At 37.8% G+C, this 16,026-nt stretch overlaps 2 protein-coding genes and 1 pseudogene across 2 annotated transcripts in view; 2 read left to right on the forward strand and 1 right to left on the reverse strand.

The window, feature by feature from the left end:
• The window catches only part of LOC131771569 (uncharacterized), a 42,148-nt gene extending 39,755 nt beyond the window's left edge, over positions 1-2,393 (forward strand). Inside the window, 2 exon segments of the mRNA XM_066169411.1 lie at positions 249-629; positions 1,410-2,393. Coding sequence (XP_066025508.1) covers positions 249-629; positions 1,410-1,572 — 544 coding nt within the window. The 3' untranslated portion in view covers positions 1,573-2,393.
• A 9,240-nt stretch (positions 2,394-11,633) lies between these two features.
• LOC136282415 (uncharacterized) lies at positions 11,634-12,739 on the forward strand (annotated as a pseudogene).
• A 138-nt stretch (positions 12,740-12,877) lies between these two features.
• Positions 12,878-15,432, reverse strand: LOC131788540 (uncharacterized). The gene is made up of 3 exons (XM_066170065.1): positions 14,639-15,432; positions 14,256-14,443; positions 12,878-14,109 (listed from the first exon to the last, which is right to left on the reverse strand). Exons 1-3 carry the CDS (start codon positions 15,226-15,228, stop codon positions 13,196-13,198), a joined length of 1,692 nt encoding a protein of 563 aa, XP_066026162.1. The 5' UTR covers positions 15,229-15,432; the 3' UTR covers positions 12,878-13,195.
• Positions 15,433-16,026: the final 594 nt, after the last annotated feature.

Here is a 16,026-nt window from a genome sequence, read left to right on the forward strand (position 1 = left end):
TCTGAAAAAAGCTTTTGAAAGGGGTCAAGAAACACAGATTAAGTTTCAACCAGGGTTAGTGCTAATCAGTCTTCGAACAAGTGGGCCTAGAACTAGAAGTAAATTGCACATTTGACGACAGAATTCATTCTATTGTCAACAAAATAAGATGAGTTTTTTCAATAAAATCTGGTCATGGCCATTTTTCTGTTTAGTTCAATTGTTCCTCTACCTCTCTCAAGCTGAAGATGGTATGGTTTTGATTTCAGGAGGGCACTAGACTACATACTTTTCACGTCAGATCAAGTCCATCTTCTTCCAGGTTATCCAGGGCGAACCCCTTATCTTATGCAGATTCGAGTTGCGATCTACGTCCAGTTTCCACCTGGAGTGTCCAGTGACTCTCCTTCTACCCTGGATAAAAATATTTTGCTGACAGTCATAAATTCATCTCGTGAAAATTTGGAAAAGGCCCTGAACGTGTCAGTTGTTAACCTAAAGATTGCGTACCCCGACCCTTCCACTGAGAGCAGTTTCACAGAGACTCCAAAAGTTCATCATGAAGAAACAACGATAGGCTATTTCATTATTGGTGGGGCAGCAGCTGGGGTTATATTGGCCATCATACTTTGTGTTTTGGGATGTTGCAGGTGAGTTTCATTCACTTTCGTCACTGTGTAACCAGTTTAAAATGAGAACCTCGTCTTATTATGTTATATAAACAATAGCCTCCATTTGTCCCCAATACATCGTTTGTTCCGAGATGCGAACAGTTTCCAGAACGAAGCTTGACAATTACTGTGAGCTTCGAGGAACAGATTATGTCCAAGGACACATAAATGGACATATTTCGCGCCAAATGGATGCTATTGCGTTTAGCATCCTTCCTATATTTTTGTAAAACGCGTTAAATATGTTTACAAACAGCTTAGCGATTACTGTTTGAGATGTATAGTTTTCAGTGTTCTCTAGTACGACTTTATAAACGAACAAACATATCCCATCATCTATAAAAACAGGAAAACGCTTTATCGCCTTGAATTCAATTCAGTATCAGTTGGTGTATATCCTCGGATTTCCCGAAGTTTAGCTGGGGCAACTGATGCATTTTGACCAATCGCGTGCGTGCAAAATTTTCAAATGATTGTAAACTATTTTCTCGTTTCATCATAATCACCATCAAAAAAGGCAATTGGCATTTAAGTCCTTATCCTAAATAATTTCCTGTCTTACTCTAATCACATCGCCCTTTTTCCGATTTATCTTTCGTGTGTCTAGGTTTTTGTACCTGTTCAATATAAAACAGTTGTCGAAAATGTGACATCACCCGATACCGACAAATGAAGGACTTGAAATTTCATACAGCCCCAGAAAAGAGAAGAACACGTAAATAATTATATTTCATATTCTGACTGCTTATAACGTTTCAGAAAGTGCAATTCAAAGCAAGTGCTGAAAAGAAATACGGTTGCCTGCAACGAAGACGACGGCGTCGAGCTTCATAAAGTCAAGGGTCATTTCGACAATCACCGAGAGGAAGAAAAGTGTTATACTAACGAGCAAGCCTTTGACACGGATAACGAAGCCATTTAAAACTGCTTTAAGCTTAGAATAGCTCTTTTGGTAGAAGCTTCAGGGTTTTAGTTGTTTAGATTGGGTAATTATGCAGTTATGTTCCTGATAGACTGATGATTGACATATATGTGCTAATATTTTTCTATGCAACCTTTTGGATCAGGTATGTAGCTCAGTAGGCATTGGCGAGAAAACTCAATAACGCGAGTTAATGAGAGAGCGGAAAGATTTCGAGGAACACCTTGAACTGTTCTTAATGAGATGGGTAAATCATCTGCCTTTAAACCTAAAGATCCAAGAAATACATGTTAGAAATAGCATTGCAATGATGCCAACGGTTAAAGATATTAAGAACAGAAACCTGCTAACAGTGTTGACAACTACTCCACTGCTCAATTAACTGATTTTGTGCTACTAACGATGGCTTAAAATATAAGTTGAATAGGAAGGCAGATAAAAAACGACTTTTAGCATCCCTTAGAGATGCTTCACCCATCAGAATCATAATTTAGGGAGTGAGAGAATTTTCCTTAGAGTGTTTTCTAAAACATAAAATGAAGCTGAAGTACGTAGTGTTTAATGCGTCGGTTCGACCTGTTATATGCTCATTTCGTTCATAAATCCGAGTGTCTACGTCATAAATTAGAAATTGTTATTATACCATGTCTATACGTGTGATTTTGGTGTTTTTTCTTGATTTTTGTTATATCGATATCCATGCTTTCGATGGATTTTTAATAAAAGTGCCTGTCACGTTAGTTCTAGAATTATAGCCTTACTAATACACAACCCATTTTAAGTCCTTAGAAAACACAAAAACAAACTAAACGCTCAGGGCACAGTTGATGATGTTGTAAAGCACTTGACTCATAATAAGAATTACATGTATATACGTATTATACACAATACACATTCGATTGCAAAAACGTTAACAGTCCCTGACACCTAAAAAGCATGAACCAATATAGATGATGCAACTAATGGTGGTTATCATACACATCTGACTTATAAAGCCGTAGCCTCTCATCTTTCAGTTTAAACGCTTCGTAGGTTTCAAAGTTTTTGCAATGAACTATATATATTCGTGTGGAAGAAGTAGAATAGGATTTTTAAACCACCAGAATTTATCTTATTCTTTGCAATTAATTAGGGAAAACTTTGGGTGCAGTTCTTGCCATATCTTCCCAAGTGAGTAACGTCAACAACAAAAATTAATTCCAATGTCCTCCCTACTGAAATCTTTTACCGGAAGTAAAGGTTCTGCCGTTCCGACAAGAATTACAATTTTTCGGAAAAAGTCACAACGATTAAGCAACTAGAAGTGATTAGATTTCTAAATCTTTTTGTTTAAATTCTTTGAGCTAGGCCGTTATATTAGGCTCCCATGGAGCAATAATGAGTATAAGAGGTGACAGAATGCACAAGGCCCCTGTGTATTAATGTATTATGATTCCTATGTATTTAATCACCTTATCTGCTATTTTAGTTTGATAACTCCGATTTGAATGCCGATCATCGCGACCTTTGAAATTGACCATCCGTAAGGCTGTAATAGGGCGGGGCATACAAATACTCCGTCTTGCTTGGGGTTAAAGTTGCAATTACCCATAGTCAGGCGATTCGGATTGAAATGACACTTCTGACGGAATTTTCTCTCATAACATATTTGCCAAATTTTAGCTAACTTGGATTGCGTGGAATTGTCAAAAGCAGCGTTTACTTAGAACCGGTGGATCCTCGGGGACCAGCCGTTCGTTCCCAAAACGTTAAAGTTGCCACCCCTGCACAAGATAACACTTTACCAATCATTTTAACCTGTTTTCAAAGTCTCCACTGTTTACCAGTCTGATATGTACTAAATGCAAGGTCAGCAGTAGCTAGACTTTACACAATGCGATTTAACCGTCATCCGTCAAAGGGCCTAAAATGCAAACGTTAGCCGTCAAAAATGACAAGTTTTTACCGTCAATCATCAAAATAAATGGTCAATATTAACCGTCAGACGCGTTAAAGGTGTTTGGATGTCGCTACTTTCTCCCTTTTCGCTGCTTACTGGGGACAGTTGAATATCTTATAAGTCATTTAAGGATCTTTTTTGGTTTCCATACATTCTCATTTTATGGTCATGTTTACTGTTTCCTGTGAAATTTCCATTGGATTTTTTTACTTTGCCCCACGCTCGTGACAAGACGAAAAACATCTTTCTCTATTTCTTTACCCAGCTCAAAACTTACCATCTCTACTTATTCTATTTACAAACATGACGCTATCGACATTGTTGATCCTAACAGTATGCAGGACGCGTGTCACATGAACTTTGTAATAGACCCCACTCACCAAACAGTCTCTATGGCTCAGTGGTAGAGCATCGGAACGCGAACTCCAAAGGTCTGAGGTTCGATTCCTCATGGGAACTCAGAATTTGTTCTTTATCCCACGCTCGCTAAAAACATCAATTTCAGTCTGATTTGCACTCTGACTGGCAACTTGACGATTTGTAATCTCATCGGCGTCTGTTGTGAGATCAGTGGCATTGTGGCACCTTGCACACTCAGCAGGTAACTCAACTTCTAATGCAGTCTTAAGAACATTGTCAACATCTTTTACGAAATCACTTGATCAATCTGATATCTCAAGGTCAAAGTTTAAAATCTTTTCATACTTCTTGATATCTGCTTAATGTGAATAATTCTCTCTCAGAACCAGGAAGAAAGAGATCTTTGGATCCATCTTCGTATACTTAGTTATACGGCTGACTCTCCTCATATATATTGCTATGGAAGTCGTTCCATTTCTCTTCTGCTTGATTGCGATGAGCATTGTAGCTCACATTTGGCGACACTCATAAAGATAACTTCTTTCCTCTTTTGGCTTTAAGAACCAGCTCCTTTTCAATCCGCTCCATAAGACCAACACTGATAATAACATCCTATGCTTTTTTCTTTTCTTCCTGACCAGTCTTTGGAACACTCGATTTTCATTCTTTACCTTTCACTTCTTTATAGCGGAGCTAATTATACGAAATAGTAGTAACCCATCAAGCCGAAAAAATTTGGACGTGCGACCGTATGACCGACCGTACAAGGTGCTACTTTTAGCATGCGCGGCCAACTGTATCACTGTACCTCTTAGCCATTACCTAATGGAAGGACGAGGGAGAAGGTAATGCGCAGGCGCGATTGCGCGCGTAACTTGGATAGATGACAATAAAGTGCGCATTCTCGAGTTTCGAGCTTCAGTGTAGCGTACCACGGGCACACGGCTAGGCACTGCACGAGGGCTTCACGTGGGCTAATGGATGTGAGCCGCGTAAGCAACCCACGTTTTGAGCGCGATCTGGTGAGGTTGAAGTTGAACAGTAATTCTCAATTTCAATGAGTTTGAAACTTCATTGTTTTGTCTATCGTAAAAAAAAAGGCTTTTATTTAGAAATACACTTAATAAAGGTTTATGTAAGCTTTTAGTAAGGAAAACATCTTGTAAACTTTTGCAATACGAGTTCAAAAATGATGACCTGTTAGTTTGAATACCATGCTATTTTCAAAAAAGATTTAGGTGATGCCTTGCTTAGAACGAGCTTAGTTCCCTGCAGACAGCTTAAATCGTGTTCTATTCTAAATAACATGTTGCTCTTGATATTTGTTGATTTCAGATGAAGTCTAATACAGTCAAACTCCGCTTATCCGGACTTGTAGGGACTGGAGTAAATAGCCCGGATAATCGAGAGTCGAGGTAATCGAAAATATTAATTAAACGAGACAAAATGAAACTGAAACAATTTAGAAGTTGGAATTAAGGGTAAGAGCAATAGCTTACTGCATCGTGGAATTCAACTTTATGCCAAAATATCTGGTCGAAACGTTTTCTCTTCGAAAGGAAACAAACCTTTTTCTATATAACTATAACTTAGACCTTAAAATCTTAATTAGAAATAATTCATAATCATAGTTTTTAGGGATCTTCATCGTGCCTTGTAAATATTCATCAAAGAAATGGGACTAGACAAATAAATTCGGATAATCGAAAAGTCATGATAACTGAGGCCCGATTATACCAAAGAAGAGTATTGAGAATGTATACAAGCTTTAGGCCATTGCTGTCATAAATTGACAGAAATTGGAAGAGGCGTTGTCTCTCATAGGGAATCTTTAAGCTAAATGAAAGAAAAGCTCAAGTCAAGTAACTCGCAAGGTTCTTGCAGTATTTCACTTGATCTCCATCCAAAAAGCCCCTACCTTCTGTTTGTTGATCTTCATCCATAAATCCACTAAATATTACTTTCTTGACATTGAAATGGACCTACAATGCTCGAAAGGTAGATATGATGGTAGATATAAAGACATGATATCCTGAACGTGATGGGATGAAAGTTTCTTCACTTCACCCAAGGTCGGGTTTATCGAGGGTGAAGCGCGGTAAGGATATTAGGAACAGAGGAAATGGAGGTAGAAGTGAGTCGAGACGGTTTTTTCAATGCCGCTGTGATGTATGCTACAAATCTCCAACAAATGGGAGACACCTCTTCTCGTTGGAACATCCTTATCACCAAGGTTGCATAAGTAGCGCTCTGTGGGCTACCTTTAGGAGGAAAGTGAGACCAGGCTATTCTGTTGATATCATAGCTCGTGATGCATCTTTTAGTAAGGGCTGCCAAGAATTCAAAAACCCACTCGCAGATTTTAGTGTTTCTGATAATATTCCTGGTATTCTTTTAATTTTCAAAAACTGCTACGTACTCTGTTCTCAAACGCCTCGTTTTGCAAGACATGCACATTGACTATCATTAACATCTTGTGAAAATAGTGACAAATTTTGTAAAATAGTATTGATTTTTTTCGTTGTCTATTGTGACGAGATTGTTGTCATCTTGTCTTTCACACCCTTCGATACCATTTTCCCTCAGTATGTTATTAACACAAATTCTTAGATCTGTTGATAAAGATGCAATAAACTCAAATTGATGAAAGGCAATTTAAAGGCACAAAATGAAAGATTTAAGCATGCGCTTTTAACTATAATTATTAGTTCGAAATATGAAAAAGAAACTCATATTTCACGGAATTTAATATAATAATAAGTCAAAGCATGACACAAACTAAATCAGACCTGAGTTTGTGGTCATTGGTACGTTTTGGTGTGCTGTCATTGGTGCGTTTCGATCCTCATTATTACTCTGACAAGCAGCTTTTGTTCCCCCACAGGTGCTCTTTGTTGCTGATCAGCTGTTTTGTTGTCTGATTATGGCCGTCCTTGCTTTAGGTACTTTGATACTGTTATCCCTATTGATGTTATTGGAATGAAAGTCTTATGTGAACGCCTTTCTTGACCCTAAGGGTGTAACATTTAGGGTCGTTATCAATAAACTTACCCTGGTTCTAAACAGGAACATTTCCTGTTTTCACTGTTCTTTCTTTCAGATAACTACATTGTGGTAAAAAACAAATTTCGAATTTTGCAGCCAATATATCTATTTACTGAATTAGGATAGCTGCCTTGAATCACTCGCTGCAGGTTCGCTCCTCTACTAGATGATCTACAAAATTTTTAGCCGCTATAGTTATACTGGGTTGGATTACAAACTGAGTTGAAAATGTCATATTTTATATCTAAATAACCCTTTGAAATGAGATGGTATAGTCCCCAAACACATTTATGGTTAATGTGTCCTTTGTTTGAGAGGTAAACTCGGCTGTTACATAAAATCTTTTCTTGCATTTACTAGTAAATTGCGTGAGGCCGCATTTAGTACGTGTAACAGAGGTTTTGTTTGCTGGAAGCACCTCTTTGGTATGACTCTTATTGCAGGAGAGGAAACGGCTCAGTGTTCTCACTCCTTCTGCTGAGCAGTGTACAGGTTTAAACTGATTTTGCAACGCACTTTTGTGAAATTATTGTCTGTTTGTTGACGGTCAAATACTTCATCATTTTCCCTTACCATTACTTTGATAAGTTTGTTTGCTGACTCACCTGTAAGTTTGATTACGTCATTCTCCCATAGGGGCAGAATTGTGCGTCCTTAATCTGAGAATATATGATTTGAAAGCCTTTACCTCAGGTTGAAAAAAAAGATTAAATGGGTATGTCGAAGCTCTCGTTAAATGTTTGAACTTTAAATGAAGTACAGTGGTAGAAATAAATTTACATACTCACAGCTTTAGTAACAGTATGAAACTTTTAAGAGAAATTGTACATAGATGTCTTTCCAAAACTGTTAACATTTTTATAACTAAATGGAAATCATGGCCGGCTTCTTGCATATTTGTTGAATCTGGTGGTGGCAGGATATGTTAGTAAACAGGACTGCAATGAAGCTTTGCAGATGCTTTCTGTAAAAGGCAACCTGTGAGTAATAGATAGTTGCAGCTTTTAACATGTGTGCTGTGAAGATTTGCTCTGAATACTAAGCTACACAATAACAATTTTGACGAGCAATAAATTGAGCCTTGAACATGAACCTTGAAAAAGAACCTCAAACAGAGATGATGCAGGAGCCGACCTTATGTGCCACGTGACATGGTGATAGACAACCTGTAACATAACCTGAACCTCAACTTTAACATTGTTCCTTATAGAAAGGAAAACAACAGAAAGAAACAGAACAGAAAGCAGAAATTTAATACCCTTTCCTGTCTAATAAATCATGGAGGTGTCTACAGGGTTCAAGAAAAGAGCAATACAAAGCTGCATTGCACCAGTTGGCGATGCATATCGCCTAAACTGCGAGTGAAGCCACAGCACCCCTTCCACCAGGTATAAGCAGTACGACTGTGTTGACTCACTCAGAAAATTTTTTAAGTTTCAAGAGGTTGTAATATTTATTGCAATGATACACCGACTTAAAGGTTTTGATTGCAACAGTAGAAAGATTGCCTGTGCAGAAGAAAATAGAATTGTCTACCACATACACTTGCTGTACTGACGGTATTTCAAGGTCGCAAAGACAATAACCAACTCCCTTGATATCCGTAACCATTAGCTGCTCATTGGATTTATTGTATATAAAAATGCTCAAACGTCTCTGCCTTCAAACACGGCTCCTCATTGGTTTGCTCGAAGATGCTGCCAGTGTTATTGATGAACTTTGTGAAGGTCCCTTCATGGAACTTTTGGAGGGTAACAAACTCATTATACAGTGAAGAGAAATAGACTTTGTGTTAACTGGAACATTTCCCAAATTCGAACATTGGCGCCTCCATCGTCAAGTTTTGGACCATGTTTCTTGCTAGAGCATTGAGCCGTAATGACTTTCTTGTATGCATCAACTCAAAGAGAGTTCTAAGCCTGCCACCTCCGCTTTCTTATACTTTTTGAATACGTATACTGCCCTTTGGAAAGCCCTTTAATAGACTTCGCCAGATACGCGTGGCGAAAAGCGCCCTCTAAAAAGGCATTTCGTTCCAGAAGATAGTTACCTCAAACGGCTCAAGCCACTGCATTTACTTTATTAATTAGGTCGAAAACTCATTCTTGATTTATTAACTGATAAGTTACCAGCATCCGAAATCTAACGTTGTATGAATGGACGTCGGATGAAAGGGTAATAAGGTCACAGATACGATGAGGGGCAGAGTTGGTAGACATATCATGCATAAGAGAACACACTATTTCAAAATAAAGCATATTAAAGGGTAAAACATTGGCTGAGACAAACAAAGGAATAGCATGAGATATATTACCCGCAAAGAACATTAGCCGAAGAGCCTGTGTCTGTAAGATAAAGATCTTCCTCAGATAAACTTGTGCAGTATGTACAAGGGAAAATCAGAAAATGATACATTTGGATTAAAATACTAAAAGGAACGAAGTACCTTAATCGCGCAATAATTCCAACAACTCTGCTAATTTTTAGAGGCAATAAAGTCGATATAATATTTCCAGGTTAACTTTTTATCCATTAGTACTCCCAAGAACTTTACCTAATCTTTGCATTCAAGAATGCATTATTGTATATCCTTATATTAATTTGATAGCTAAGCTTCTTTTATGACGGTCTGAAGATGACAAAGTTTGACTTTTTGCATTTATGGTTAGCTTATTAGCTTCTGCATGGGTGAGTTTGGATGATACTATCCAAACCATAAGCATTGAGGCTTTGAAGCTTTGAAGTTACCATTCTGGAAATGAAAAGTTGAATCAAAAGGCATGTACTTAGGGAATATAACAGAGCTAATGTTAGGGAGAGTCGATGTAAAAACTTAGCCATTGCACCTGAGTCAATCCTACCCTTCCTCACTCAAATGAACTTTAACTAGCGGGTGTGGTTAGGCAACGTTTTTCTTCTTCTCTCTATCCCACATGGAAAGCACCCTGTTTAACGGCGAACCTCTCCTGACACCAATGAATAGCCCGCGGCCATTCTCTTCCACCATCTCAGCTAAGGTTGTTACCACTGAAGATGAATCAACCACTTCTGGACCGGTATCCTCTTTACGATTTTCACTGATTTCATCATGTGTCTTTTGCAGCCCACCAGAACCCTCATTATTGTACAATTCTTGCATTTTACCGGCAGATGTTCGTCTTCCAGAGGGTTGTCCCCCATATTCACTGGCTGGCTTATACCCAGATGTTCCCCCATCTTCACTCAATGTGCTAGCACAAATTCCTGAGGTCTGCAGGAGTATTTAAAAAAGACCTTACAAGGTAACTGCTTGAGTGCATTAGGAGGTTTTCCAAACAGGTAACCCAAGTGTTTTAATGATGACATCTCTAACAGCGCGAGCCTTCTGTTCACGTTCCTAAAAGAAGTAGTATTACGTAGGGAGCGTGCTCCTCTCATCCCTACTTTGTTATGTAAAAAATTGCTGTCACAGCTCTGACCATCTATACGTGCATCAAGAGTTCCGGAAGGTAATTCGCGCGCAATGCATTCTGGGATAGTCTCACAAAAAAAGTGGGCACCAAGCGTGACAATATGGCGTGTGTCTCTGTATTCAATGCGTTCTTTGAAGCGTGTCTTTATCTATAATACAGTCTTTTTGTTCTTGTAAGTGATATCAACTGGAAAATAATCTTCGTGGGTATTATATTCAAAAGGTAAGTTACAAATTTTAACTTTGTTTTAGCTGTTTTTAAGCTTTTAATGGTAGTAGATTCAATCCTGCGCGCGAGTGACATTCGCGAATACAAGAACTGTCAAAAGTCAAAGATTCTCATCGTATTTTTATTACTTTGCAGCCGTTTAATGACATGGTCTTTGGGCACAGAAATTGTGCAGTATTTGGGTGCCATAACAGTGGGAAAAAGCTTGAGAAATGGGCTTCACAGCAATGCGAAGTTCACGATTGTTTACACGGCACTCCGCCATGTGACTGTCCGCTGCCGTTCAAGCTATTTCCGTTCCCTACTGAACGCAAAAACAATGAGGGTAGAAAGCGCTGGATCCATCTTCTAAAGAGAAAAGGCCCGAAAGGAGAAGTCTGGCAACCTAATAATTCGTCGAGAGTCTGCAATGAGCACTTTGTTGATGGGAAACCCACGAAAGAAAACCCTGATCCTGTACTCAAAATGGGCTACGAGACAAAGTCTACTCGTAACCGTAAACCGCCTACTGATAGATCATCATTACTAGAAGAAATGAAACGTTTAAGAACTCAAGATAATACTCAAGATAACACACAAGATAATATTCAAGATGATACTCAAGATAATGCACATGATAGTCAAGATGCTCCTGTGATTCAAGAACCAAGTAGTTCCTCGTTTATAACAGAAGAAGAACATTGTACTACTGCCGGTCGACCCGACCATATCACTCACGATCATGCATATTCGTTTGGCTGGTACAACCTAGAAGATCCTGACTTCTGTATGAAAGAAAAATGCTTGCAGGAAAGACTCAAGCAGTTCAATGAGATCAAAGATCTCAAAGAAAAACTCCAAGAACTTGAAAGTGAACTCAAAGCATGTAAGATAAAACTCAAGGCCAGACAGCGTAAGGGACTAGAACATTCTGATTTGAAAACAAATTCATCTGTTCGTCTACTAACCGGCCTACCATCAAAACGAGTATTCAATAAGTTGTTTGAAGTAGTGAAGGGAAACATTAAAAAAGTAAACTACTGGAGTGGCCCAAAAAATCTACTAAAAAAGGAAGAAACTTCAAAAAAACACCAAATAAGTTTGGCCCTAAAAGAGCTTTGTCAGAAAAAGATGAGTTTCTTTTGACCTTAATGAAACTTCGACTTGGATCAACAAATGCTGACTTAGCACAGAGGTTTGGAATTTCAACTACAAATGTAACAAATGTTGTTACTACCTGGGTGAAAATCCTAGCAAGTGAACTTAAATGTTTGGTTTACAATCCCTCCATCGATGTTGTGAAAGCAACTTTGCCCGCAAAGTTTAAAAAGCCAGGCTACTCTAATGTACGCCACATCATTGATTGCACAGAAATATTTATTGAAACCCCAAGCGACCCAAACCTTAGAGCAGCTACGTGGTCAGACTACAAGCATCACAACACTGCTAAGCTGTTGGTATCAATAACACCACATGGTTTTTTCAATTTCTTATCCAAAGCATGGGGAGGGAGAACTTCAGATGTGCATCTGACAAGAGAATCATCATTTTATGATATCATTGAACCTGGCGATGAAGTGATGGCAGACCGTGGATTCACAATTGCTGAAGACCTCTTAATCAGAAGCTCAAGACTACACATCCCCCTGGTAAACGTGGACAAGAGCAGTTCACTAAAGCTGAAGTTGCTAAAACAAAAGAAATTGCAAATCTTAGAATCTTTGTTGAGCAAGCAATAAGACGGTTGAAGACGTTTAGACTGATAAAGCATGAACTACCAATATCACTGCTTGGCAGTATAGACAACATTGTACTTATTTGTGCAGCCTTATGTAACTTGTATAGACCCTTGGGTAAAAAATGATTAACAAGAAATGTACAAATAGCTAAAAAGATTGACAGCATTTAACCCATGAAAGAATATAAACTTCATAAATTTAGAGGATACCAATATGTATTAGTCTAAGTTCTTTCTTAGGTTAAATGTTATTCAAAATCTCTGCTCTACTTTACTAGCAACTAGTATAGAGTGCAATCACTTAATCTTTCATACAAATGGTACCAAATAATACTAAATAGTGTTGATAATGGTACATAACAAGAAAATTAAGTAATAGTATGATTTAGTACCATTTAATGCTTCAGCTATTAAGTATGTGCACTCTGAATAAGAACTGTTATATTATTTGCACCACAAGGACCTCACAAGAGAAAAATTATTCTGGTAGAGTGATTACAATCATTAGATATAATTTGTAAATATTTTTCTTCATTTCACAGCTCATGTGTCGCTGAACACAAATAAATAATATATTATTTATTATTACTATATATATAACTGCAAACAATATCAAACTGTAACATTTTCAATCATACTGAAGTGTGGTCAATGCATTACTTGTATAAAATTTCATGATTTGATTCATCCATTCCAGTTTCCACAACAGACAATTTTACTGTTCTATTCAGAGACTATTTGAGTTCAATTTAGAACTGTCAGACCAGTTTTTCCAGATATGAAATTGTAAAAATTCTAAATTGTATATAAAATGTACAAATGTATTTTTAGTGTTTACACCATGTAAATAAAGTTTTGTATCAAGTTATAATTAACGAGCATTCATTCACTTAAATACTTATTATAAAACCAAATTAGGTTTTGCTTTATCTTTTCCCAGTAATCATTATTGAACTTGATTAGCTCCAGATGATAACCCTTTTGGGTGTAGACCAGGAAGTGACACCATGTTCTCTTTGTCACAGCCATTTGTCCCTGTATCTGTGCAAAATATGCATGCTTCTCTTTCAAGACAATTTTGCCATTAATCTTTACCAGGTAGGAAAGATTGTCTTCTGATGGTAAATCATTAACAATAGAATAAGGGCACTTCACTTCTAGCACCCCTAATCCACAACAGGAACATTCAACAAGCAGATCAGGGGATGCTCCAATGAATTGGTCAGATTCATCAATAAATAGTCCACACTCTCTGAATTTTGCATCTTTGTGCTCCCTCTGAAACAGTTTCACATACTTATCCTTAGCAACTTTCTCCATGTTTCTTCCATATTTTAGAGCAGGTAAATGTTCCGACGGTCCATTACTTTTACCCTGGATTGTGTCCACTAGTTCCTGTGCATCACCCCCCTTAGTTTTAAGGGTTTCAACTTTTGTGTACACTCTATAGAAATTAGAGGCAGTTAATCGGCCTTTTCTGTAATCGTGCCATGCCTCATTCTCAGACTGACCAATGGTGCCTTGTTCAATCAGATGTATATCATCAGCACTTAAGTCTTTCTTTGATGACTTAGGCATTACACATTCAGGTACTTCAGTATTAATTTCTATTGTAACGGAAGTTGAACACGGTTCCTCAAACTCAGCCGTTGCTAATTTGATGAATGCCGATTCTGGCAACAAGTCCTTCAAATTATTATAAAACGACTTCCTCTTTCCTTTTGGAGTCAGGGGCTTCAACTCTTCATGTGAATTGAATAACTTTCGGCGACTATCGATGGCAGGTCTGGTCGTCTCTAGAAAAACACAAAATAAAAGTAAATTAATTGCTAGGTTACAAGCTAATAAGAACTTTCTTATTTATGTCCCCAGATAACACTTATGTCTATCCAGTATACATACTGTAAATACTTTGTTTAGAATTTTAAACATAATAACATACCTTTATTTAGCTTTGAAGCCTTCCACTCCATATCACAAATTCTAGAGGGCTTGATTACAGTCTTGTTTCCTATTGGAACATTCCACACACACTCTTTGGACGTACATGCAGGATTTGTCATACCATTACGGTTTGCTGCTTCAATTCTGAACAGCAGTGCCATCACATGAATACAAGAACCACTCATACTGAAACAAGAAATAACAAATAGTTAGGGTATATGATAGACATAATATTTTAAACATTCTAAAGTATAATATATATTGAGCTTAGACCAACAACATTAGTCATAAAATCGAGGTATATGATAAACATGATATTTTAGGCTTATATTTTGCATCAGTTACAAGTTAAAGTCTTATAAAACAGAAAGTCTAACATACCCAGCAGTACAGGTACAGTAGGCACTGATAATCTCTCCATTTTTTCTTGAACAAATCCATGATGTATGTGGTGTATCACCAACCTTCATCGAATGCGTACATTTTGCTTTCAAGAAGCAAAAATCCATATTTTCTAGTTCATGGTAGAAAACTTCTTTCAGAAAGCCCGAGTCAAATAAGCGGTATGCTTTCCCCTCTTTGTACTCATTCATGACCCGTTCGTGCAGTTTAATATCCTTTCCAGGATGATCAGCCATCAGATATTTCGTAATGTCACTTAGAAATATAGGAGGCCATGATGTTAGCCCATCTTTTTCATCAATCCATCCGTCCTTTAGCCCAAGAGGATCGGGAAGCTTGCTGCCCTCAGGAGTAAACAATAGCTTCGCTCTCTCAGACTCCGTGATGCACATTAGTTCTTTAGCCGATGCTTGTACTTGGATTCCCATCTCTGATGCTGCAAACATACGGGCTACAAGTTCAGCTTTAGCTCCAGAAGTTTTAAGATTTCGTTTACGGCAAAATAACTTGAGAGCGTCCACCTTCCATGTGTTGACTTCCTCGAGGGAAAGCTCACTTGTCTCGCTCATTTCCACGCCAAAAACGACGAGAAAACTATATGAAAACTATATACAAACTAGTGAAAACTATATACAAACTATTATTAAAACTATATACAAACTATGATCTAATTTAAACTGGAAAAAATTGTAAAATCGCGAGGTAAAAGTGTATAAATGTTGACGATGCTTTAGTTATCAAGATGGCCGCTGTCACGCTTGGTGCCCACTTTTTATATGAGACGATCCCAGAATGCATTGCGCGCGTTTCGATATCGGAGACTCTTGATGCAGGTATGCCTTGGCCTGTGCCTCGTTCAACCTCGATTTGCTGTTTATATTTTTTTCGAGAAGAGGAAGAGGAGAAATAGACAAGCACGATATTGTTTTTACGAGAGCATTAAAATAATGTAGTTATAACAGCCTCAAGCCCCACCACCACCTCCACCTTAAAAAATGACGACATTTTTGGTACCGGTCGCATCAGACCGCAAAGGGCAACGGAATATTCTTAACAATGTTCATATTGTGGAGCAATTGTAAAATACCCCGCAAATTAGATTATTTGGGTGCGTCAACATGAGCCGTGTATGACCCTATTTATAATGTCTTGCAAGAAAATTTACAGAAACTCTGAAAGGCTCAACATAAAACAAGCAAACAGCTAATAATACAATAAACGCACTGACTCTTATGCATACTCTTTGAAAATATGTATATGAAAAACGCGATCACTCATGCATATTCTTTGTAAATATGTATATGAAAAACTGGCAGCAAAATTAAAGAAACTCTGGAAGGCTCAAAATACAGGAAGCAAATGACTGA

Source organism: Pocillopora verrucosa, chromosome 7 (assembly GCF_036669915.1).
Source record: "Pocillopora verrucosa isolate sample1 chromosome 7, ASM3666991v2, whole genome shotgun sequence".
Taxonomy (NCBI): domain Eukaryota; kingdom Metazoa; phylum Cnidaria; class Anthozoa; order Scleractinia; family Pocilloporidae; genus Pocillopora; species Pocillopora verrucosa.